The 24,925-nt window shown below is 43.6% G+C and overlaps 1 protein-coding gene across 7 annotated transcripts in view; it reads right to left on the bottom strand.

Moving 5' to 3' along the window:
* The window catches only part of ST6GAL2 (ST6 beta-galactoside alpha-2,6-sialyltransferase 2), a 136,686-nt gene that overhangs the window by 91,618 nt on the left and 20,143 nt on the right, over positions 1 to 24,925 (bottom strand). For all 7 annotated transcript variants that reach the window (XM_079110381.1, XM_079110377.1, XM_079110380.1 and 4 more), the window contains exon 2: positions 4,983 to 5,982. In XM_079110381.1, the coding sequence (XP_078966507.1) occupies positions 4,983 to 5,925 (943 nt within the window). In that variant the 5' untranslated portion in view covers positions 5,926 to 5,982. The remainder of the gene's footprint in view (positions 1 to 4,982; positions 5,983 to 24,925) is intronic.

Raw genomic sequence — 24,925 nt, 5'->3', positions numbered from 1 at the left:
GATGAATCTTCAGTCACTGGGAAATGGCCTGCCAGGAATCAGAGCTAAGCCATGATTCATCTCCGGATTCCCACCCACTGCCCTGGTCTCTCCTCGGGCAGGATATCCTCATCTCCTATTTTTTTTCTCCTCTGAAATCCAGGATGTGGGTCGATCTTCCTTGCTATGGTTGGGATAATTGTCCCCTAAAGCCCCATGTGATAAAGGCTTCGTGCCCAGCTGTTATGGTTTAGATATGTGGTATATTCCAAAAGCTCATATGTGAGACAATGCAAGAAACTTCAGAGGTGAAATGGCTAGATAACGAAGGCTGTAAACTGATATGGATTAACTGAGTGGTAACTGTAGGCAGGAGGGATGTGGTTGGAGGAGGTAGGTCACTGGGATGTGCCATTGGGGTATATATATTGTCCCTGGTGAGCAGAGCTCTCTCTACTTCCTGGCTGTCATGTCCTGAGCTGTCCTCCACCACACCCTTCCACCATGATGTTCTGCCTCACCTTGGGCCCAGAGATACGAAGTTGACCAACCAGGGACTAAACCTCTGAAACCTTGAGTCAAAATAAACTTTTCCTCTTCTAATGTCAGGTCTTTTGGTCTCAGCAATGCAAAGGCTGACTGATACACCGGGTTTTAGGGAAGTGGAGGAAACTTTGAGATTAGTAAAAGGAAGTTAGGTTACTGGGGGTATCCCCGTAAAGAGGATACTGAGATGCTGGCCTCTCCCATCTCTCTCTGCTCCCTCGATGCCCCGAGGTGAGCACCCTCCAGCACACCTTTTCCCCATGACGTGCTGCTTCATAAAAGACTCAAAAGCAACAGGACCAACTGACCATGGATTGAAACCTTTGAAACCATGAGTCCAAATAAACCTTTACTCCTTTTAAGTTGTTTATCTCAGGTATTTGTCACAGGGACAGAAATCTGGCATTCTCTAAAATGAGAATCGGCCCTCTGCTTCCCTGTTGGAATGAGCTCACTGCCTCTGCTCCTGGTGTGCAGGGTGGAGCTGAAGTTCCTCTAATCCAGATTGAGGTCTGACTCCAGGCTCTGCCCACACGATCCAGGTACCTCCATTTCTCTATTGGTTAGGTGGGAGTAACTCTATCTACCCATTATGTAGAGCTGCAAGGCTTCTAACTCTTAACAGAGAAAAAGCATTAGAACAGGTCCTTGTCCTTAATAAACAATCTCAAGAGGTACCTGTTACTACAATTATTAAGCGAAGTCTAGTTTCTGCAGAATGATGTGCATGAATGTCCATAGGTCCCTCCTGCCTCCCTAGCCAGCTCCTCTCTCTCCTCACTCCCGGCCTCCCTACTCCCTATAGCCCTAGCCAAGCACACGTCTGTTCTACTGTTCTCTCTCTGTCCACCTAGCCCTCATGCAGGGTTAGGAATCCACTGTCATTTCTATCCTCTTCCTTCCTGTCCCTGTCCTTCTCCTATTCACAGATTATCAGAATTGTTTGTTTACAGTCTAGATTTCTCCAGTACAGGATTTGAGGGCTGAGTCTGTGCCTTTCATCTGTGTCTAGCATAGGACCTGGCAGATATGATGATCAATAAAATAAATAACTAATGCTTGCTGAATGACTGTTTGAAGCGTCTTCTTGCCTTCCTGAAGTTAACAAGACATACCACATTCCAAACTCTACAGCAAGTACTATGGGTCCTGCCCCTATACACCCCCATCTCCTCCCTCCCATATCCCACCCACTTTCCATTGGTATTCAACAGTCAGATACGCAGGCCTTGGTCTTCCACATCAAGGCCATTACTGCCTATCCAGTACAGACCTCTCCTCTGTAGTGTGCTTCCACGAGAGTCCTAGTGGTGACATCACTAGCATATTATTACTGTTGATATGTATGAGTGACAGCAGACCATCTCATGACTCTAGGAAAGAATACTCCATGTTTCCAAAACAGCTGAGGTTTCCTTTCACTAGTATATTCAAAGTGGACATGTTTACAACTGCTACATCTCTCTAAGCAAAAACAGTTACAGGGTATGACTAAGTCTAACAGGAGTGAGTAGGGGCAGGACTGCACTGGCCATGGAACAAACACCAGGGGGAGCCCAAGGGCAGCCAATCAGCAGACCTGAGGCATAACTAGAAGGATGAAGGAGCTGTTGAGGACTGGGGACCTCAGCCTGGAGGGGCCCTGGGGCTACTTTACACAGACTTCTGGCAACTTTCCAGCTCTGCCTTCAATATTTCATCAGATCATGTGGAAGACTGGTAAGTCTTTTGATTTTCACTTAACCAATTCATAAGCAATTACTGAGGGGCCAACCTGAGTTTAGCTACAGCATGCCCCAGTTATTCACAGGTGCCAGAAGGAACTTGCTGTGTGAATTTTGGTTTATCAAGAGAGCCATTAATGATTATATGCATTTTGCATTGAGACCATCACGTGAGCAGGAAGGAGAGGGGTCAGTACGTGGCAGGCCTAGAGCTGATGCTGAGATACCAGCTCACAAAGACAAAAGATTTTGTTTTTCCAAATTGAGTGGCACTCTGATTACTCATCCTAAAAAGCACAGGTACAAAATCTGAGTCAAAGGAACCTAGATAAAACAAGAAAGACAATTTAAAAAAAAATTTCCAGTCATGCTCTTCATTTGTGATTTTACAGTTCTGATCATGAAGCTTCATCAAAGTGCTCACAGCATAAATTAAAACTTGAATATTGGAAACTAACAAATACGTAACTCTGGAATCTCATGTTCCCCAGAAACACAGACTTCCCAATGTCTTTCATCCTCTCTTTCAAATTTTGAATAGAGTTTAAAAGGCCCTGGTCAGAGATATTTATGCAGGAATAAAGAGCAGGGGAATTCTCTCTGGCATGCAAGAGCAATCCAAATACTAAGTATTTATGATGCAGAGGTGTTTAAAACAAAACAATACCAGAAGCAAGTTACTGCCTGCTTCAAAGCATAATACTTAAATTCCTTCTCTACATTATTAATACTGGTCCTCGGAATTGAGAAAGAACTGTGGTGTTATTTCACCCTGAGGACCTCTAAACCACTGCTCTTTCTTAATAAATTGCAGGCTGCTCTGCTCTGGCTTTGGCTACAAGCTTATGTGACACATGAACAGCGTTATTATGAGCCTGCTATAATGTCATCTGGGGACCCCAGACCACAAGTCCAGATTTGTTGTCTTGGGTTTTTTAACTTAAAATAAAATTTCCCACTTAGCCTCACTCCCAAGGACATCTGAACTGAGGTCTGGTTTCTAAGCCTGCCTATAGAGGCATCGCTTTATTCTAAGATAGCTCCTCAACACCACTCTTCAAGGACGCAGAACGACTAAGGGACCTGCTTAAAGTGAAGCCAGGAAACAACTATTACCTCTCTGTAATGAGGGAACAATGCCCTCTGAATGTCACTTCCAGACAAGTTATGACCCAAGACCAACTGTAGTGAGAATGTATTGGATGTGGTTGTTTCACATCTGGATTTGAGGCTGAGTCACACTGGCTTCCTGTACCTCCTACAGAACCAGGCATTTGGTAGGGGCAAAACATGTCTGTTAAATGAATAAATTACCTAAAGGGCCGAGGTGCTTGCTGACTGGGGCAGCAATAGAATTAGCCTAACCAGAGAGAGAAGTCTGGGGAGCAAAGGGATCCAGAACTGCTGAGGGAGAGAAGGGCACCAGCAACAGAAGAGAACAGGTCTCTGGCAAGAAGGGATGAGAGACTGGAGAACGTGGGAAAGTGAATGCAACCCAGAACAAATGGAGAATTCTGTGGAGATCCAGTCCCAGCCCAGTGTGGAGAGCCTAGACTCTGTGGGAGGGGAAGGTACATCAGCTGGACCCTACTTTCTGCACCCAACAGACTTACAAGTACCAATATTTTACTTGAAGACTGATGAGGAGCTGAGATACTTAATGGTATATGTCAACTTAGCTGGGCTACAACGCGGGTAGTTTGGTCAAACAGCAGTGTGCATATCGCTGTGTACCTCCTAGACGTGATCAACCTTTAAATCGATACACTTTGAGGAAAACAGATCATTCTCCACACAATAGATGGGCCCTATATAATCAGTCAAAGGCTTTAAGAACAAAAGTGGAGACCAAAGAAGTCCTTAGGAAGGACCTCTGCCTCAAGAGTATAACAGAAACCCTGTCTCAGGGTCCCACCAGTCAGCATCACTAAAGACCTCAAACTTGCAAGTCCCCACAATCACTGAGCCAAGTCCTTAAAATAAATCTGTCTGGCAGTGTCTCTTTGTATCCTCTGTTGCTCTTGAGCATCCTAATACAGGGGCTACAAAGTACCCATGCTCCAGGCCTCCTGACATGGGTTTGAACAGTCTGGCTGGGAAGATGGAAGCCCAGGTATAGTCAGGCTATGGACCGCACTGGTCACGACCAGCGGCTGAGCTTGTGCCCACAGTGCTCACTTTCCCATGGGAACCTATACTCAACAGCAGTGGGTGTTCAGAGCCCAGTGGACTTGGATTTGGTTCCTAACTTAACCAAAATTGTCATCATGTCTCCTGTCCGCAGTTGACACATGAGACTGGGTGATCTCCCGCTTTCCTTCCTCCCCTACTCCTGCCACATGAGGGCCTTTGTAGCAACGATGGAAGACTACCCAGGTAGACTGTGGTTTCTGTGGGAATCGATTTCTACCAGCGGGGAGAAAGGCTGCGGGGCGAAGGGTGGAGTCGCCTTCCACGCTCACTGGCACTAGCTCTAGGAGGAACACCTTTCCAGTTCCCCAAGAATCTCTGACACCTGCTCTAGAACACCTCTGCTGGGACCACAGTCTCATTTTGTCCCAACCAGGGGAAAGCCTCTGTAGGCTCAACGTTCAGCTAACGTTGGAAACATCCAGTGCACACACCCCAGCCTGGCCCACCAGCGTCCCCTTAGAGGTGCACACGGAAAGAACCAGACTCCAGTTCCCCACTGGCTCAAGACGGGGAGACTGGCATCCCCGTGGTGAGACCCACCTATTTCCTCCCCCAAAGAGGAGTTGAGGATGGCGCCCGCGGACATGACCACCGCACAGCTGCGCAGGCCGCCAGGGTGCAGCTGGCTCAGCGGCACCGCGGGCACCAGCTGCCGCCAGCCCAGGGCGGAGAAGGGCGCCTCGGTGCCGTCCAGCGTCCTCACGCGCACGCGGCTGCGGAGCTCGCACAGAAGCTGGGCCCTGCTGAGCCTCGCCTCGCGCTTGCCACGGAAGCGCACCCCGTGCTTGTTGGTGTTCAGGTAGTCCCTCATGGCCTTCTGCAGGCGCGGGTTCAGCATTCTGGAGGAGACATTCCCCTTCCAAAGCCGGTACAGGAGAGCCCTGGACATGGAGGCGTACAGCCTGTCCCCATCCTCGCGCTCCTCCAACGCGTGGCTCCTTCCCTGCCTCCTGTGCCTCTTCTTCACATGCCTTCTCTGTGCTGCTCCAGCTGGCGGAGCGGCCTCCCGCTGGGACGGCTCCCCGGGGGCGGGGAACCCCAAAGTTCCCTGAGTGTGGCTGTGCCACCCTGGCTGACCCGCAGCAAAGAAGTAGTCGTCGTCTTCCGGGTAGAAAGCACTTTGAGATTTCCTCCCCATCTGCGATGAAAAAAACTCGTCATTTTCGAACCCATCTGGGGCCTGGGCCCATTTCTGCAGGTCCATTGGACCTGTGTGAAAGGGGCTGGCAGGATGTCCACCTGGCAACGCCTTGTTTGCATCCAAACTTCTGGACGAGGAGGGCTCGTGCATGGCGCCCATGATGGCCCGCTGCTTGCCCTGGATGGGCAGGAGCCCTCGGGTCTCCAGGAAGGGGAAGGTGCTGGGCACTGGCTCAGCAGGGTTGCTGTCAGTGAAGTAGATGAAAATCACTAAAAAAAGGAGCCCCCACGCAAATATTCCAAAGAGCATTCGTTGTCTCCATTGCTTCAAATGTGGTTTCATGGCAGATCTCTGGGGTCAGCGGCTGGGTGTTCAGAAGCACAGGGAGGTGGGAGGAATCTGAAACACAACCAGGAGCTACAGGTTAGTCAGTGTGTGGCCCCTGCTCAGATGCTGCTGGTGACAAACTAACCTGGGCATTGTTGTTGGCAGGGAGGGGGACTGACAGGGCATCAAAATCAGAATCATTTGGCAGCTTCACTAAATTCGGGGGTTCTATCTATCCTTGCCTTGCCTCACCATCTCAGCCCAGAATCTTGGGAGATAAAAACCCTCCCCAGGTATCTCAGGGATGCATTTGGCCCCCCACCACTCTGAGGTATTCCAACAAAATCCCCCTGCATCTGTTTATAGAATTCCAATTTGGCAAAGCTAAGAAGAAGAATGAAGTATGGTTTCTCCGTTCTTATCTTAAAAGCTCAAGCTTACATTGCACACCAGGAGCGCTGAGCATTTCTGAGGGGTGAAAACTGTATTTGATTCCTCACACTACCCTGGGTCTCTAGAGGGCTGCCTGGAACATACCATGTATGGCACCCAATGAAGAAAAACCTCAGAGACTCTGGTGACTGTGGATGAATGTCATGCCAGGGTGCATGTTGATTTCAACAGTGTCCCCAAATAACACCCTTCTACTTCTACAACCAAGACAGAATCACCAATGCCAGGAAATGAACTCAGAAGAAATACCAGCAGTTAGCTTGATTTGTGCTGGGCCCTGTACTTAGCATCTGTCCTGGATGATCTCATTTGGTCTTTTTAGCACCTAGTAAGTTAGGAAATATTGCTATGTCCATGTTCTAAATGAGGAAGCTAAGGCCCAGTGAGGCTAAGCAGCTCTCAAAACCACAGAGATAGCCTGCAGCAGATATTACATGCCCAATCTGGTTGCTGTAAGGTTCACACTTTTAACACTAAATTCTGATTCCATCTGCTCATACGAACTGAAGTTATAGTTTCTAAGTTAGGCTCCCCAAACTATCTGTGGTAAAGGATCATTTCCCCCCCATATTGTCACTGTCTGATATATTTATATTTCTTTCTATGCCTGAATGTCATGGCAAAGTCCAGTGTCAGTCCAAGTTTCTAAGTGCTTACTCACCAGTTCTCCGTAACATCACTTTGGCAATTGGTAATGAGCAGTTTGCTAACGTGCAGTCTGAGGCCACTCTTGGAGCAGCATCTTCTACATTACCAGCCTAACTTGCCAACTCAGGAGATAGTGATTCAAGCTGTAATGCCCAACAGGAAGGTCTAGAAGTTTCCAGTATTTCAAGATACCTAATAGAATTGGAAAATTACCTTTAATAGCAATTGCTCTGTTTGCACTGTAGATGTGTGAATTCCTATACTCTGACACTAGCATCCTGAAGTTAGCACACACTCCACAAATTAAGAGTTCAGTTATCCACAAGTCTGTCCTCACTTTGAATGCCAGCTCTGAATGCCAGCTTCTTACGTTTCGGCTACCAATCTGGGAGTTTCCTTTGACACCCATCAAATCTGGTACTCTGTTGGAAAAACTAACAGAATTCAGGCAAGTATTGTACTTATGGTTATAGTTTTATCATAAGGATAATATGGGGTGCTATCTGGAGGGAATTCAAAGTTTTCAAACCCCCTCCTGTGAAATCTATGTGTTTCCCTCCTGGCACATTGAAATGTTCACCAACCAAAAAGTTCCACTAAGCCTTGGTGACAGAGATTTTATTGGGGTTTTATTACATTAGCATAACTGATTGAATTATTGGCCATCCGACGGAATTCAAACCTCCAGCACCCCTCTTCTTCCCAAGTTCCCCAAAGTTCTTCAAACTCTGTAATTTTACCTTGTGTTTCAGGTGATCAGTTCCCAACCTGAAGCTATCTAGGGATGCTATGTGAGTTACCTCCTATTACTTAGGAAATTTCCAAAAGTTTTAGAAGCTCTAGGACAGGAACCCAGGGGAAAGGCCAAATTCTTTGGCACCAAGTCTGCAGTCCTTCATTTAAAAGGCCATCTTTCTGCTTCTGGTTGGGAATTATCATTTCCTAATTTCCCTGCACTCAGCAGCAGCTTGGTGGGCAATTACAGAACGGGAAACAGAATTTCCTTATTTCAGCATTAGCTTGAGAGAATTTTTTAAAAACACATAGACAAAGGTGAGGAGTGTGCTGAGTGGAGGGGTGTGCAAAAGGAAAATGAAGCCTTCAGCTGTTGGGAGACAGTCAGGAACTTTGGGTTGCAGGGCCAGGTCCTCCCTTCCCCATAGATGAATTAACATTGCCTTTAGTTTAGTGGAATCAGGAAGCCATGGTGAACCTGCTAAATTCCAGAAAAAGTTTCAGATGATCAGATACTGACTTCATTATGGGAAAACACCTCGTTTCCAGCAGAAGAGATGGGAAGCCTCGCTTGTCAAGGGAGATGATGGCAGACATGATGGGGAGGGAGAATTGCAGGGTATCTGGGACACACAGAAAGAGAGGGACAGAGGGGCCTGCAGTGCGTCCAGAACCTCGGGACAGATTGTTCTCTCTGCCTGGTGTACAAGGAAGCAGAAAGGGGTGGGATCCACGTAGTCCTCTGTGCTCCACAAAAGTCCTAAGGATCCCAATGCAAAATGCTGCTGCTTCGTCAGGTAACACACATGTGGCTCCCACAGTAATTATAGAACGGAACGGGTTTGCTGCTTTCATTTGTGATTAGACTTCAACTTTTAATAATCTCAACAGCCTTTGCTGCAACTTCTGTAGCTTCAAACCTTCTGTTGCTAATTAAGAGAACATTCTCCAAAATGATTAAATCTCAAGGCAACTGCAAATCCTCTGCTAGCAAAATGCTACAGAAATCACTCTAAGTACAGTGGGTCCCAGTCATCAGCATATCTGTAACAAACCCAGGGAAGAGAGGTAGGGCTTGCCATCAATGTGAAATCCATGCATCATGCTTTTCTTTGAAAGAAAAATACAGCCTAATAGAAAGGGAGGTTTGGCTAAGCAATAGAAAGTGTATTTTTCCCCTAATACAGTACATCTGAAATATCGTAATGACACAGCTCAAACAAAGTCTTCTGTTAGACTCACTGCTAACATGCCATCATTAGCTGGTGTGATATAAGTGGCATCAGGGAGGTATAAGAGGCCCATCAGGCAGATCATCTGTCCCCAGGCACCAATGGAAAAGTGCTCCCTAATCAGACCTTCACGTGTGCTTTGTCGATGATGGTTTAAGTGACTGAGGCTGTGGAGTTGTTGCCAGGTTTCGCCTGGGAAGAGCTCTGGTAAGGCTATACACAAACCGGATGCGGTGTGGCTTTCTCTTCCTTCCCATGGCAATTCCAATGTTATTACCTGGCAGTGGGAAGGTTTGGATTCCCAGTGGATCTTCTTGGCCTGTTGGCACTACTTTTTCCCCTCCCCATTCTTTCTCCCACTTCTGTTCTTTTTTGAGCCAACCCTCTAGGAAACTTCTATTTTTGCAGGCCAAATCAAAAGTGCCCCGCTGCTGCAAATGATTTTAATTGTTCTACTTGCCTAGGAAGGTTGGTGGGTGCCCATATCTTCCATACTAATTCTCAAGCAAAGGAATGAGTTGCAGTCCCTCATGGATATTCAGGACTAGTACAAAAGGGTGTTTAAATTCTCCTTCCAATTGTTCTGAAAGAAATCACATTTTCCAAAAGGCACAATTTATCACAAGTTGTCAGATGAAATTATGAAATGTAAACACTGCTGCAGACGAACATTACAATGCAGCTTAGGTTAACGCAGCTAACTTCTTATTTTGTTCAAGGGCAGAGAGAGGTTAATTCTAGGCCTTTCTGCTTTAATGATGTCCCTCTCAAGCCCCGCGGTTGACAAGCTTTATTGCCAGCTTTCTTGAATGGAATCTTCTTCTTCTCCTTCTTTTTTCCAAACACACTTTGACTGATGTGTCTGCTATAAATGCCAGCTGGTCAGGTTTTCTGTGGGTCTGAAAAACACCCGTGTGTGTGTGTGTGTGTGTGTGTGTGTGTGTGTGTGTGTGTGTGAGATGTCTGGACTAATCTTAAAGCTAGGTATTTATTTTAATGTTGAAATAATAAAGATTTAGTGTGTGAGCTATAGTGAGACATTCTTGTATCTTAATAGCCTTCGGGAGTCATTTTCTTTCGAGAATCATTTTTCTAAAATTAGCTCTTGTCACATATCTGAGAAAACGCTCAGTCTGTGTGAGAGGAAGATCCTCCCCCGCTGGAATTCTATCTCATCACCACCTCCTGGTCTCCTTTTACCACGGGCCCTTTCGTTTTTCCATTTTTCATCATATATGAAAGTCTCCATACTGCTAAAGGCAAAACGCTAAGTCGAGTCCACTCCCTCATCCATTCTCTTTAGTCCTAGCCCATTCTTAAGCTAATGTCCGGAAGAGGAGAAAGAAAAGGTCAGCCAGGTCAGCAGGGCAGTGTGGTGATGAGACCCCAGGATCCTTTTCTAGGGGGCAGGATTTGTCAGGCCTTTGTCCCAGGAAGGGCAGTCCCATAACAGGTGGGGCCTCCTCTTTGTGACTCAGGGCTGTGTGACTCCAGATGGATGTGGCTTCCCTGACCTGTGTGCTAGGAGGCGTTCTACTAGGACTGACAGACTCGAAGGACCTTGCTTGGCAAAGATAGGCTAAAAACTCTGGGACCAGGGCTTCAGATATGTGAGCCTGCTCCAGTGGGGATGACTGCAGGCCTCTTGAAGGCGCCTTGGGCCACCAAAGTGGGTTGGGTCATGGAAGGGTTCCAACCAATATTTTTGAAATAAGTGAAATAAAAGATAAGAGTAATAAAATAAATGGGGGAATGTATGGTGCTGGGATTGCCAGTGTGTGGGCTCCTGTTTGGGTTAGGAGGGAGGCTGTGTCTAGCTTGCTGTGCTTCTCAGCCTGGCAGGAGTGTTTGGGCCTCTCGAGGTATGGTTGGGTCACTGAGTGTGGGATGGCGAGCTTGCTGGATGGCTGGGTTTCTACTCTCAACAGCAGCCACAGGACTACTCAAGGTGCTGTGGAGTGAACCAGCAGCAGTGATCAGGGGCTGCCATTCACCAAATATCCATGCGTGCCAGGCGTCATACCAAGCACCTCACAAGCACCATCACATTAGAGTTCATTTCAGTTTAGTTTACAATAAGCTCTTTAGTAAACATCAGTATTGCTATCTAGCATACAAAAAGCAGAAGCTCCAAGAGGTTCTTTTCTGGTTCGTTGTCCAAAGCTACTTTTTTTTTCACTGTCATAAAGCTAGAAAAAAATGCTAGGTGCTATGCAACGATCAACTTTATAATTTTTTTTTTTTTTTTTTTTGGTAGTGGGGATTTAACACAGGGGTGCTTTATCACTGAGCGTCATCCTTTTTATTTTGAGACAGGGTCTTGCTTAGCTGTTTAGGGCCCTGATAAATTGCTGAAGCTGGCTGATAAATTGTGATCTTCCTACCTCAGCCTCCTGAATTGTTGGGGTCACCGCATGAACCATCTTGTGCGGCTCAACTTTACATGACTTCTTTTCTTCTCTGCCATGAACTACGATGCCTAACTGCAGGTAAGTTCCCTAGATTAACCAGACCAGTTCATCCCCTCACATCCATCCCCTGACATCCCTGTTCTTATTCACCTGAGAAACCCATATTCCCAGGGAGGCTCCCAGCAGTCACTGGAGATGTCTTGGGACACCTCCCCAGTGGGACTTTGCCTGGTCACCATGGGCTGCCAACCTACACACATTTCCAGAGAGGCTGTAGGCATCCAAGTTTATGATCCCCAGCACTGTGCCAGCCAGGGAGGAAGGCACCATGATTCACTGCATTGCTGTTAAGTCCCAGCACTACTGAATGTATGGAGGAGAAATATGGACTAAAGCAATCCAGAAGTGCTTCAGTGAAGAGGAGGTCTAGAGTCGGATGTGGACGCGTCGGTACAGAAGAGGTATTGGTCATTTCGAGTCAGTGTGACACCTGGGTCGAATGTTCCTGGGGTGAGTAGATACACAAGGTATAGATGCAGTGGGCTCAGCTTGGACAGGGTGGGATCCTCTTCCAGGCTGATGACATTGTCTTTCTAGGTTCAGATAATTTCCGCAGGATGGGGTTTTTGCTCAAGAGGCAGGGCAGATGGGAAAGAGCTTTAAAGGCAAAGACACACGTGAGTCACTCTGGGCAGCTTTCCAATGGGGGAGGGAGAGGTGGAAACGATTCCAGACGTCTATCACTGGTTGTGCAAAGAGAACACAAGCTGCCTACCAGCCAGGGTCTGCTGGCTTCCTGAGACAGCATTCATCTGCTTTGGACACGGTGTCCTGTTTGTTTTTCGATAATTAACATTCAAATATTTACACTTCATACCAGCGTTGTGCCCAGGCTCATGGCTGGAGGGATAAATTCGCTTTGGCACTCATATCTAGTTGTCAAGAAGAAGGAAAGGTGCAGACCTGCCCTTGAGGCCTGAAAGATCTACTTGGATTCCTAAAAGGCAAGTGGGCTTTGGGGTAAACGTATTGATGTTCAGCTGGTGGCTCTGACAAGGAGGCTTCTGTGCCAGCAGGGGCCACCATTTAAAGAAGACATGGAGGATCCTAGCCCAGAAGGGGCATCACCACGGGCTGGCAGTGGACGGGCATGTGATGGTGGAGGAATGCTGGCACCACTCCAGCAGGGAGCCAGGGCTGGGATTGCGGAGCGACCTAGATGACAATACCCATCAGGAGGAGCAAAGGAAACGTAGGATTGACCAGAAATCCCAGTGGTCACATGGTGGGCTGTGTGTTAGTTTTGGATAAGCCCGTGGAGCCTCGGTTTCTTCATCAAATGTTGGGTCAAATGCTGAATCATCACTGCCAGATGAAATGAACAAGTAATAAAAAATGTGACATGTTTAGCCCGGCCCAAAGTGAGAACTCAGTTAATGTCATTTTTCTGTCCTGGTTCTGAAATTTTGTGAAGGTGGAACAAGTAGCATCACAAGCATGGATTTCACTGTGTGTGCTCTGGTGCCATGTGTATGCACCAGTAAGCATCCCTCTTTTTAAATGACCCTGAATGCCCTAAATTGACACATCCCAGTTTAGATAAACACTAGTGCCTGACTCAAGCTAATAAACACTAACTAAATCCTAAGTAAAGACCTCTCTCTGGTGTTTCAGTCCTAAAAAGTAAACCTGTCCTAGTCTGAATGGCTCATAAGTGTCTTCTAATGGATTTATTGGGCTAATCAGCTTATTCTAATTTAATTGCTATAATTTGACAAATAATTTTTTAAGCCTAAGGTAAGGTTGGATATATATCACATGATGTTTTGTCTGTGGGGAAATGATTGAGATTGGGCGAAATTAAGGTGGAAGTGCTTGAGCCACAAAAGCATGAACAAAAAGGATACTACAGATTTGATTCCAATATCTCTTCACGCCAATGAGACCTCTCACAAGAACCCAGAGAAGAAAGTGGGCTTAGGGAAGCCTTTTCAGGAGACTTCAAAGACCCCACATGGTCATCTGTTTCTTGCACTGGAAAAAGTTTTGTGTGGAAAGAGATACATAAAACTAAATACATTTAAGAAGAAAACAAAAACTAAGTATCTTGCTCTATCTCCACGAGCTAATCTCAGAAGTAACCCTAAGGGGAAAATAGAAGCTGCAAAAGCAAACACACAAAATTGGGCCATTTATGTAAATTTTTAAAATACAATATAAACTTACCTAGTAGCTACCTCTGAGGAAGGAGGGAAAAGATTTGGATGCATGCAAGGGAAGCAGGAGGCATCCATCAGTGCAAAAGTATTTCTTTCCTTATAAAGAAAGGATCCGAGTTGGTTCCATAGCTTAGCTGTTGTGAATTGAGCTGCTATAAACATTGGTGTGGCTGCATCACTGTAGTAGGCTAATTTTAAGTCCTTTGGGTATAAACCAAGGAGTGGGATATCTGGGTTAAATGGTGGGTCCATTCCAAGTTTCCTGAGTAATCTCAATATTGCTTTCCATAGTGCTTGCACCAATTTTCAGTCCCACAAGCGATGTATTTCTTTTCCCACATCCTCACCAACATTTAACATTACTTGTATTCTCGATAATTGCCATTCTAACTGCTATGGAACCAGCCTAGATGCCCTTCGACAGATGAATGGATAAAGAAAATGTGGTACATATACACAATGGAATATTACTCAGTCATGAAGAAGAATGAAATTATGGTGTTTGCCAGTAAATGGATGGAACTGGAGACTGTCACACTAAGTGCAATAAGGCAATCCCCAAAAAACTAAAGGTCAAATTTTGTCTCTGGTATGTGGATGCTGACAAATAGTAATGGAGTGGGAAGGGAAGAATCGAAGTTCATTGGATTAGAAAGGGGGGAAGGAAGAGAAGGCAGGGGGGATGGGAATAGGAGAGACAAGAAAATGAATCAGATATGACTTTCCTATGTTCATATATGAATACACAACTAGTGTAACTCCACATTATGTACATCCACAAGAACAGGATCCTAACGAGAATGGGTTATACTCCATATGGGTATAATATTTCAAAATACACTCTACTGTATCTAAAAAGAACAAATAAATTTTAAAAAAGGAAAAAAGAAAGGATCTGAATATGGAAAAATATTAATAGGCCCTAAACCTAGGTACATGGATTTCTTTATTATATTGGTTTCTCTGTTTTATTTCATATTTAAGGTATTTAACAAAAGATGTAAAAAGTAAAATTCTAAGATAAGTTGTAAAAAGTTATAAAAATAAGAGAGAAATCATTAATTGATGGTCATTGATGCTACATTTATCTATTTCCAAATTCCTTAGGTTACAACTCCTGCTGATAGAGTAAAAAAGAAACAAAGTGAACACTTTACACTGGACTCCAGATTTAGTTAAAGTTTTCATGGGATAACATTATCAGCCAAGAAAATAACTTTATAGCACAGTGGTTTGTGAAAGCCAAGAAGAACTGAGCTTACGGTCACAAGGCTCCAGGACCTGGCTCTCAAGATCCGTGAGAACTTGGGCACATTTCTTTACTGTGACCCTCAGCTTCATCTTCTGTAAAATGAAGACTATCCCAGCATCAGAGTTGTGACCTGTATTATTATTGTTTCATTTTAATTTTTTCCTAATTAACATAATATTATAGAGCATATTTATGAAGTATGGTGTGACATTTTAATACAATACGTGCCGATCAAATCAGGGGAATTAGTATTCTCAGCTCTTTAACAATTCTCTATGTTTGGAGCCTTTGAGCTCCTCTCTTCTAGTTCTTCATGTGATACATAATAGGTTATTGGGATGATTATCCCTCTGCTCTGCTGACTCAGCAGAATTTATTACTCCTAACTGTAACTCGGTTCCTTTATCTAACCTGCCTCTGTCCCCTCTCAGCTCCCTTCTCTAGTAATCACTGTCCTACTCTGAGATCAACTTTTTTTTAGCTTCAATATATACGAAAGAACACCAAGCATTTGTCTTTCGGGTTCTGGCTTATTTAATTTAACATATTGACCATTGCAGCATAAGGCAGGATTTCATTTTTTTCTATAGCTGAATAATATTGCATTATGTATATACATATATACCACATTTTTTATTACAGAACAAAGTTTACTTTGCCATACTTTATCATACTGAGTTACACCTCTTTGAAAAAAAATAAACTTTATAAACATTTTATTAATCAGAGATTAGATACAAAAACTAAACATTTGTCAGTTGTTTTTAATATGAGCAAAGACTGGCAACTGAGAAGTGGTTCATTTGTGACTGATCATCTTTCTATACACGTTATCTTCATCCATTCATCCATCAATGAATACCTGGGTTGCTTCCATACCTTGGCTATTGTGAATAGTACTGCAGTAAACATGGGGGTACAGGTATCTCTGATATGCTGACTACAAATTTTAAATAAGAAAGTGCCAATAGAGTACTTATTGTTACTCCCATAAACATTAAATACCTAAAAATACCAACGATGCCAAGCATTACAGGTACCATCTTGAACCCAACTTCTGGAGACAATGGAGTCTTTCCTGATGCTCCTGTTTCCATGTTGAGGGACACCCATGAGTGGCACCCCAGCCTCTTTTCCCACTCTTTAATCATTTGCACAGAAATGATTAAAGAAATACTGATGATGGTATGAACATCTGAAGCCCCAAACTGTCCCTCAAATGGGTTGGTCCAAGGTTTAGACTGGGGTGCACAAGGGAAAGGGAAGCAATGGCAATCCCATCTGCTCCTCACACCCAGGCCACATGCAGAGCATGGCTTCATCAGTGACACACGGGGTAGTTTGACTCCATTGCCCCAACTAAGATGGTAAGCAGTTATTATTTGTCTTCCTTAAATCCCATCACCTGAGAACTACAGTTGAGAGCATTTTAAGGACAAGAAACATAGGTCACAGTGAAGGTGCATGAAAGCCCCACTTCTTAATATGTGGTGAAACTCAGATGGTACCTGGTGCCATCTCAGGTAGACAAAAGGAGGACAATGAATGTTTGCTCTCTTCACCTCCTATGTTGGTGAAAACAGTCAAGGAAAAACCATGTTAGGAAATTTTCAATTTGAGTTTCCCACCAATTGTTCAGGTTTCATGATACGAGGAATAGTCAATATCTAGATTTCACAATTATGTCACAGTAACCTTAGTCAGTGTTTTGTTTCATAAAATAAATACAAATGAAAAGATGATCCTGGAATACACACACAAAATCACCTAGGCAGATGCAGAGGTACATGTGGCAAAATCACAGGCATGTAAATCTTTTTCTGGACAAGTACAGATGCTAGTTGTTTGCTTTGCAAGGCCCTTCAGAGAGTATGGTAGTGAAGAATTAACACTCCTGATGTTTGCTTTTAAGGATGGAACTTTTAAATCCTTATTCAGCAAAAATTCCAAGCTATTAATGAATACCTTGCTCCTTGTGATGGGATATAGTATCCACAGAAGTGATGGGATAGGCCAGGCACGTCTTCCTGGGTGGTGACTTTAACAGAAGACATGGGAGGACAGAAACACACTGATTTTTATATTGAAGCACACATGTGGAGTGAGATATATAAAGTCAACTTTAATATTTAAAACATAAGGCTTCCAAGAAACTTCTCAGAGAAGGACTTTCCACGTTGCTCTCTGGTTCTGTATGACATGGTGAAGTCTTAAGTTATTTCCCCCCACCATATTTCCTTTTACCCTATGACCTTCCTCCTTTCCTCCCTCCACAGGGATGGGAGGACCTCCCATCCTCAAAGGATAATTGTCATAATGGAACCTGAGGACAGTTATGTCAACTCCTGGTTTTTAATTTCAAAAACGGTATTTCAAGGAATGAGAGAAGAACAAAGTTGGGAAGAATACTTGGTGAGCTTGTATCCTGTTGTCCAAGAGGAGATAAAAACCACCTCTGGGCTGATGGAAAAGGAGAGTGGGAGCTGGACCAGAAGAGTTAGATGCTGGCGAGGATCTCTCTAGAACTTCCCCACTGGGGTTAAGACCCAGAGGAAGTCTGGCAAGCGAATCTAGAAGGGATCTTGCTCTACTCTTCTCCTAAGACCACGTGCGGCAGAAACTCTGCACTTCAAAGCACAACGTAGCTCTCAAATGACTGTGTGCACCAAAGTTTTCTGTGCCCATATGACACAGGAGAAGAGCCATGTGTGGCCTCCAAGTAGACGGTCCACAGACCTACTGGGGATTTGCAGGCCAGGGTGTGTCGGGCCTGGCAGTAGAAGGCTGCCCATGCCATGCTGTGAAGAAAGGAGACCAGGTGGAAGCCAACATGGGACAGACAACCCCCCCTTAACACCCCCCATTGTGTCATGAGGCTTTCCACACCTCCAGGAATTACAGGGGAAACAACAAACCAAAGTTACCTGTATCTATAAGTCAACTTTATTTAACCAATCAGAAGGGTTGGCTGATTTGGCAGTTAAATTTCCCAATACTGAGTGGAATCAGGTCTCAAAGCATAGCTGTTGAGTTGAATTTAAAGGTGCACTTTTTGAATACTTGTGGGTATGAATTGGAAATATACACCTGTGACATAAATGCATGGTTATACTTGTGCAACGTTTTCTGTATATGGATGTCATTTACATTTATATGTAAAGGTGCTCCTTGACTTCTGATGGAGTTTTGTCCTGTCCTGAAGAAAACATGGCAAGTTGAAAAGATCATAAACCAAAAAAAAAAAAAAAAAAAATGCATTTAGTGCATCGAATCTACTGCACATCTGAGCTCAGCAACACAGCACACTGGGGAGTGTCAGCTGTTGACCCCTGTGATCTTGTGACTGATTGGAAGTCCTGGCCTGATGCTCATGAAAGAGAATCATATTGTATATTGCTAGCCTGAGAAAAGATCAAAATTTAAAATTCAGTTTCATTTCTAGGGAGTGCATAGGCTTTCGGGTCATTGTAAAGTCAAAAAATCGTAAGTCAAACCATACGTTGAACTACTGGAAATTGGGGATTGTCTATAGTCTTGGTTTCTGCACTGAACTGCAGAGCCACATAACCAACTTCCCATGGGATGGCTGTACTAAAATGCCTTTCAGAAATCTCAAAGTTAATGTCCAGACAGAATACTTATTATTCTCTTCCTTTGGTCTTCTTCATCTGGAAACAGCATGGCTGTTCACCCAGTTGCCCAGGTCAAAAACTGGTATCATTCTTGATTGTTTTTTCCACGTCTACCCATTACCAATGCCAACAACCACCAGCCCCAATTTCAGAATATCTAGCCTCTGACAACATGGGGGTCTTTTCCACGACCCACTGTGGTCCCCACATCCTCCCTTATTTCATAACTTTTGAGCTGCTCTCCCCGATTCCTTCCTGCCTCCCTTCTGCAGATGCTCCATGCCTCAGGCAGACTGGCGATTTGAAAGTGTAAATTGAATGTGGCCACCCCTCTTCCCAAACCTCCATTATTCTTCCTTTTCCTTCAAACTAAAACACTCCTGAGTTGGCATCTAAGGGTGTTCCTGGTGTGGTCCCGCTTGTCATCTCTTAGCCCTGCTCCAGCCCCCTTCCTCCGTGCTTCATGAGCACCCTCAACTCCTGCCACCCCGGGGGCTCTTGCACGGGCTCCTTTCTGCCTGGGACAATGCACCTCTAGAAACCCGTCTGGATTCCTTCTGGCTTTACTTAAGTCTCAGCTCAAATGCCAACTATTCAGAAAGGCTTTTCCTCCAACAATCTCTCATCCTCTCTACCCCTCTTAGATGGCTTTGTTTTGGTTTCTGATACTGATCTTGCCCTGATAGGATTATCTGTTCACTGCCTTTCTTCTCCAATGGGCTGTAGACTTTCTTGTGGACCACGGCCTGTTCAGTGCCTAGGACAGTGCCCAGCACATAGTACATGCTCAGCTAGGAAGCCAGGAAGCCAGGAAGGCAGTCAGGAAGGAAATGAATAAGGTGTTCTCAGATAGACATCAGGACATCATTCCAGTTGGGGAGTGTGGGAAGGTCTTTTGGAGATGGAAAAAAGTTAAGCTAGAATGAACAGATAGAGAAGGTACTTGGCACTTGGGGGCAGGATGCCCTTCAACTAGCTGGAACCTCAGCAGTGGTGGGTTCAGTCAGCCAAGAACCACATGCCACACACTGCAATTTGCATAAGTGCATGGTTACTTAATAGATCTTCTGTATAAAGATCAAACTGCTTATTCTACATATCATGATAAGGAAATGCTGGCTTCTATGAAATAGACTAACAACTTTTGAAGACATAATTTCAACGTCTTTATGATATCTAATGACATAAAAAATGTGATGGGTTTTGGCATCCCCATCAGAGCCCAGTGAAGACCTTCACCACAAATGGTTTTGGCTAAAATTCAGCCAGATACCATTGAGATATGGAAACTTTTACAAGCATACCGACTGAAAGTTTACTTGTGACATCCAGAAATAGAGCAAAAAGCGGAAATAATAATACAGCCCCACCTACCCAGCTTTGACTGATGGCACAGAAGTTTGGCTGACTTCCATAGCACCCCACGATGCTCTCACCCACACGTGGGCACCAATGTTGAAGTTCAAGGAGGAACAGAAGCGTAAGACCACAGTTGTGGCGAAATCAGCAGATTGGACTGAAAACCAACCAGGGACAGAGAGAGAGAACATCAAAGGAGAAGACAGAGTGTCTGAGATGACATCATAAATCCCAAGACCTGATGATTTCTACTGCAATATATGTGTCAAATAAGGTATTTCGTTTTCTCCTGCTCAGCCCACCCCAACCATTTTCCTTACCTCTGAAACCTCTCTGACTCAGGGGAAGCTCAGTCTTCTAATTTGTAAATAACTCATGGCACGGAAACTGCTGACCTACTCCTTGATAGAATATTCATTTATAAATGTATGTTTATATATTTATACACATACACACACTGAAACACACACAAACACACAATATATATACATATATGTGTGTGTGTGTGTATATATATATATATATATATATATATATATATATATACTTTTGCGTATGTGTGTTGTATATAGCTGATTTAGACATACAGGTTGAGCACCCTTAGTCCCAAATTTCAAATTCCAAAATGTTCTAAAAGCCTAAACTTTCTAAAAGGAGCTGATCTGATGCCACAAAATGGAAAATTCCACACCTGATTTCATACAGTGAAATGCAGTCACCCCCAAAATATGGTATGAAGTTACCTCCAAACTATGTGTATAAGGTGAACATAAAATGTAAATGAATTTCATGTTTAGACTTGGGTCCCTTCCCAGGGTTTCTCATTATAGAAATAAAAATATTCTGAAATATAAAACACTTCTGGTCCCAAGCATGTGGAATGAAGGATATTCAACATGCATGCATACACACACATGCACACACACACACACACACACACACACACACACACAAACTATACATCCAAGCTCTGTGCTACATGATAGAGATTAAATAGACAATATAACCCAATCTTCTTTTCCAGAATCATATAATTTAGTGAAAATAACTGGTAAAATTGTCTTCATGGTAGATACCCATGTCAGCCAAGAATATTTCATAACTAAATAAAACAGATGTTCATTTATTCTTATGTAAATATACAAACAATATTACAATTAGGGTATGTGCATCTAATTTCCATGCTGAGTAAATGACAGTTCTGTGGCAGAAAAGAAATGCTTTATCCAACATTTGTTCACTCAACAAACATCTCTTATAAACCACACACTTAGATGTAAAATTATTAGTGATGATTCCGCATGTGACATGCAACTTAAATGAAATGCTAATGCTGCTACACTACAGTAATAAGACAGTACCAATCTTTATGTTGCCTCTCACTCCAGTGTGCATTTGCTCATTTTAGTTCTGCTCTTGGCAAGATTTAAATAAAAGCTTTTCTTCCTTTGCTCTACAAATGTTTGCAGCAGCTATATTACACTGACTTAACACAGCATTAACTACAGTACAAATATACACTCCCCAGATTGCTTTTTGAAAAAGGAAAATGTTTATGATGTCTATCACAGAAACACTGAATTCATCAGTTTAAAATTTATTTAAAATGTCAGATGAGTTGGATAAAAATCTATATCTGGAATTCATTTCTGAACAGTGCAGGGTTATTACTTTGATTTCAAAGGAAAAAAAAATACACCCCCTGAATGTTCTGCTTTCTCAGAATATAAAGTTCCAGTTAAGCCATGTGTAGCTACAGTGAGTTTATACTGTATTATGTGCATAAGAACAACAAAAACAAACAAACAAAAACAAAAAACAAAAAACCATTTCTGGCTTGGTTGTCATTCTCATTACAGCAAAATTTTTAGTTCCAATTCAGCAATAAAGTACAATATCAGTCCTAAGGGAAGCATAGCAGCAGCCTGGGCTGAAAGGAACATAGTCCTATGAGGCTTTACTTTATGACCTGGGCACTAAACTGAGGAAGGACATGAAAGAAACATGGAGAGAGAGACGTCCGTGCAACCAAGAAGGGACTCAATGCTGGAAAAACCAAATTGCTGAACTATTTTAGCTCCAAAGAATTTGACAAATAAAATAGGTTTCTATTTTCCCAACTAGCAAATAAATGAACACAGTTATAGAACCATGAATTCATTGCTTAATGATACAAACACTTTATTTGTCTTAGACGAGTCAAAGAACGTGCTATCAGTGGGGGCATTTTCTCCTTCTCTCCTGGAACCTGAGCTTTCTCTTCTTACAAATGAGGAATCTGTGGTCTGGAGAAACAAAGCAAGTTACCTATAAATCCAAGTTAAAGGCAGACCATGGAATGAAATTATAGGTTTCCTGGCTCATACCCATTGTTTTGTTCTCTGTCCTTAAGTGATAGAAGGAACTGAAACAATGAAAACCCACAGAACTGTGTTCTACTTGCAATACGTTCCTTGTCATCTAATGATCCTGACTAGCATGAACCCTGGATTTTACTTTCTGAGTAGTCATGTGTTGTTAATGATGGGATATGTCCTGAGGAATGTGTTGGTCGTCAATATCATCACAGCACGTACTTATGCAGACTAAGGTGGCCACAATGTCACTTAGGTGATAGAACCCTATGGGGCTATCATCATACACACAGTCTAATCCTTTGTTGACTGGACTGCCATTAAGTTGTGTAGGACTGTGCGTTCAAGTTCTGTAGCTTAACAGAACGTTGTGGCAACTAGAAACCTCAAGAATAAAATTACTGCATGTTAAATCTGTAGAATCATTCCAATAGAGTTCAAAATATTTTGGGAGGCACAGGTGGTCCCCAGTCTAAAGCAATTGTGCTTCTGAAGTCGGAACTGGAGCAGGCCACCAGGAGGTGGTATCCACACAGCAGGTGGCAGTAGTCACAGTGCATCTCTGTGAACCCAAAGAAAATACACTGGCAGACTGAGAAGCCTGGGTCCCCATTTGCTAACAGGGGGACCTGGAACTATTTAATGAACCTGTGCCATCTCCAGTTCTCAACACCATAAAAAAAGAAGAAGAATTAACTGCTCTGAACATCTCACAAGGTAATTCAACAGAGACTGGGTGTCAATGTGAGGTGGCACTAGGGAGAGTTATTACTGAGTGCGTGTCCCGTCCTGGTATTTGGAAAGATGACACAGAAGCTATGGAATATTTTCCAGCACATGGTACTTACCGCTGCCTTAGAATCTCTAAGCATGTGTGTTTGAAATGCAACTTCCTGGATTCACTCCAGACTTACTGAACCACAATGTCCGGGGCATGGCCCATGAACTGCCTTGTAAAAGCTTCCCATTGGGGGCCATGTCCCTGAAAGGGCTGTGGGTGGATGAGTGAAAGCTGGAAGAGGCTAGAAAGCAGGGGAGCTGCATTCCAGGTGTGCCTCTGGGGAAGGTTTGGCAATCTGGGCATGTTTCCCACTGAAACAATGTTAAACACACCAACTGGAATGCTCAAACTACCCACAGATACCTTGTCTAACCACAGTCTGAGACCTCTCAGCACATCTACCCAAACCAGCCTTTCCCTGAAACAAACACTAGAGACCACGTGTCAGGCCAAGCACAAACCTACGTGAGAGGGCTACCTGTTTAAATGACCCGCCTGATTTTCCCTGGTCCCTTCCTGCATTTCCACGGCACTTCATACCTAACTATTCCTCCCTGTGCAAAATCTTCAAATGCTGAGTGGTTAGCACATTTCACTTTCAGTGTCTTGTGTAGAAAAAGATAAATGAAAGAAAGAATGAATGTGGTATTAATTATACTTGCAAAAAATCTTATCATAGCATCTAATACTGTTCTCTTTGGAAAATAGGTTCAAATTTCAGGGTTAGAGGTGTAGTTCAGTGGTAAGCACTTGTATAGCATGTGCAAGGCCCTGGGTCCAATCCCCAGCACAGCAAAAAAAAAAAAAAAAAAATCGATCAATAAATAAAACAAAAACAAGTGTATTCCAATTTCAACTGGATTTGGAAAAGATAATAAGCACCTGAGTCACAAAAGCGTGGACTCAAATACATTCCCAACACAGGTTGTTTTGGTTTTTCATTCATTAGGTATATCAACATGACCAAGTTATTAAACCACAGATGAGTTTCTTCAACTACAGGAGTAGGGTAATATCACACAGCTTATCCTGTCTTTAAGAGGATTTTAATTGGCTCTATACGAAAGACAATTAATGTACTTCCAGGCACTGATGCTCAAAGAATGTTCATTCTCTTCTCCTCCTTTCCCAATCTCTGATGGGTTCTGTAATGGCCTACAAAAGCCACAGCTTGTAACAAATCTTCCAAGAGGAACTTCTACATTAAAGCGGTTCCTACTCTGCAGCATGCTGATAAATGTTTTACAATTGCCTCTCAGGGAAGGAGAGTGGGGAAAGAGGCCCAAATGCCAGCATTTGCCCATTCTGTGTAAATACTTCCACCACAGTCAGTTTCGGTATACCAGTGTGATGTCAATGAGCAGACCTGGGACAAGATCTGGGAAAGCTCAACGTTATGTACAGAAGATACCTAACAATAAGTGCATGAGTGCAGGTAACAGTAAAGTGAAATAAAATCACTAGTAAGCGGGTAAGCGTTGTGTATTTAGGACCTTTGCTTTTATTCTGTTTAATAATTGGCTCTAAACATTAATGAAAAACTACAAGTCATCTCAGGCCCACTATAGTTTTTCACTCCATCAAGAAAACTCTGAGTCTTATAAGAAAATTAAGTCCAGGCTCTTCAGCCACCTAGAGAGTCGTTTGTATGCAGAACCCTTAAAACATGAGACAGCACATGCTCAGAGTTTTCTTTTTGGTACCAGGAATTGAACCTAGGGGTGCTTAACCACTGAGCCATATCCCTAGTCATTGTTTTGGTTGTTTTTTATTTTTATTTTATTTTATTTTTTGAGACAGGGACTTACTAAGTTGCTTAGGGCCTCCCTACATTGCTCATGCTGGCCTTGAACTTGGAATCCTCCTGCCTCAGCCTCCCAAGTTCTGGAATTAAAGGCATGTGCCACCATGCCTGGCAATGCTTACAGTTTCTAAAGGG

This window comes from Sciurus vulgaris, assembly GCF_902686455.1.
Source record: "Sciurus vulgaris genome assembly, chromosome: 14".
Classification (NCBI taxonomy): Eukaryota; Metazoa; Chordata; class Mammalia; order Rodentia; family Sciuridae; genus Sciurus; species Sciurus vulgaris.
This window is presented reverse-complemented; position numbering and strand designations above follow the sequence as displayed.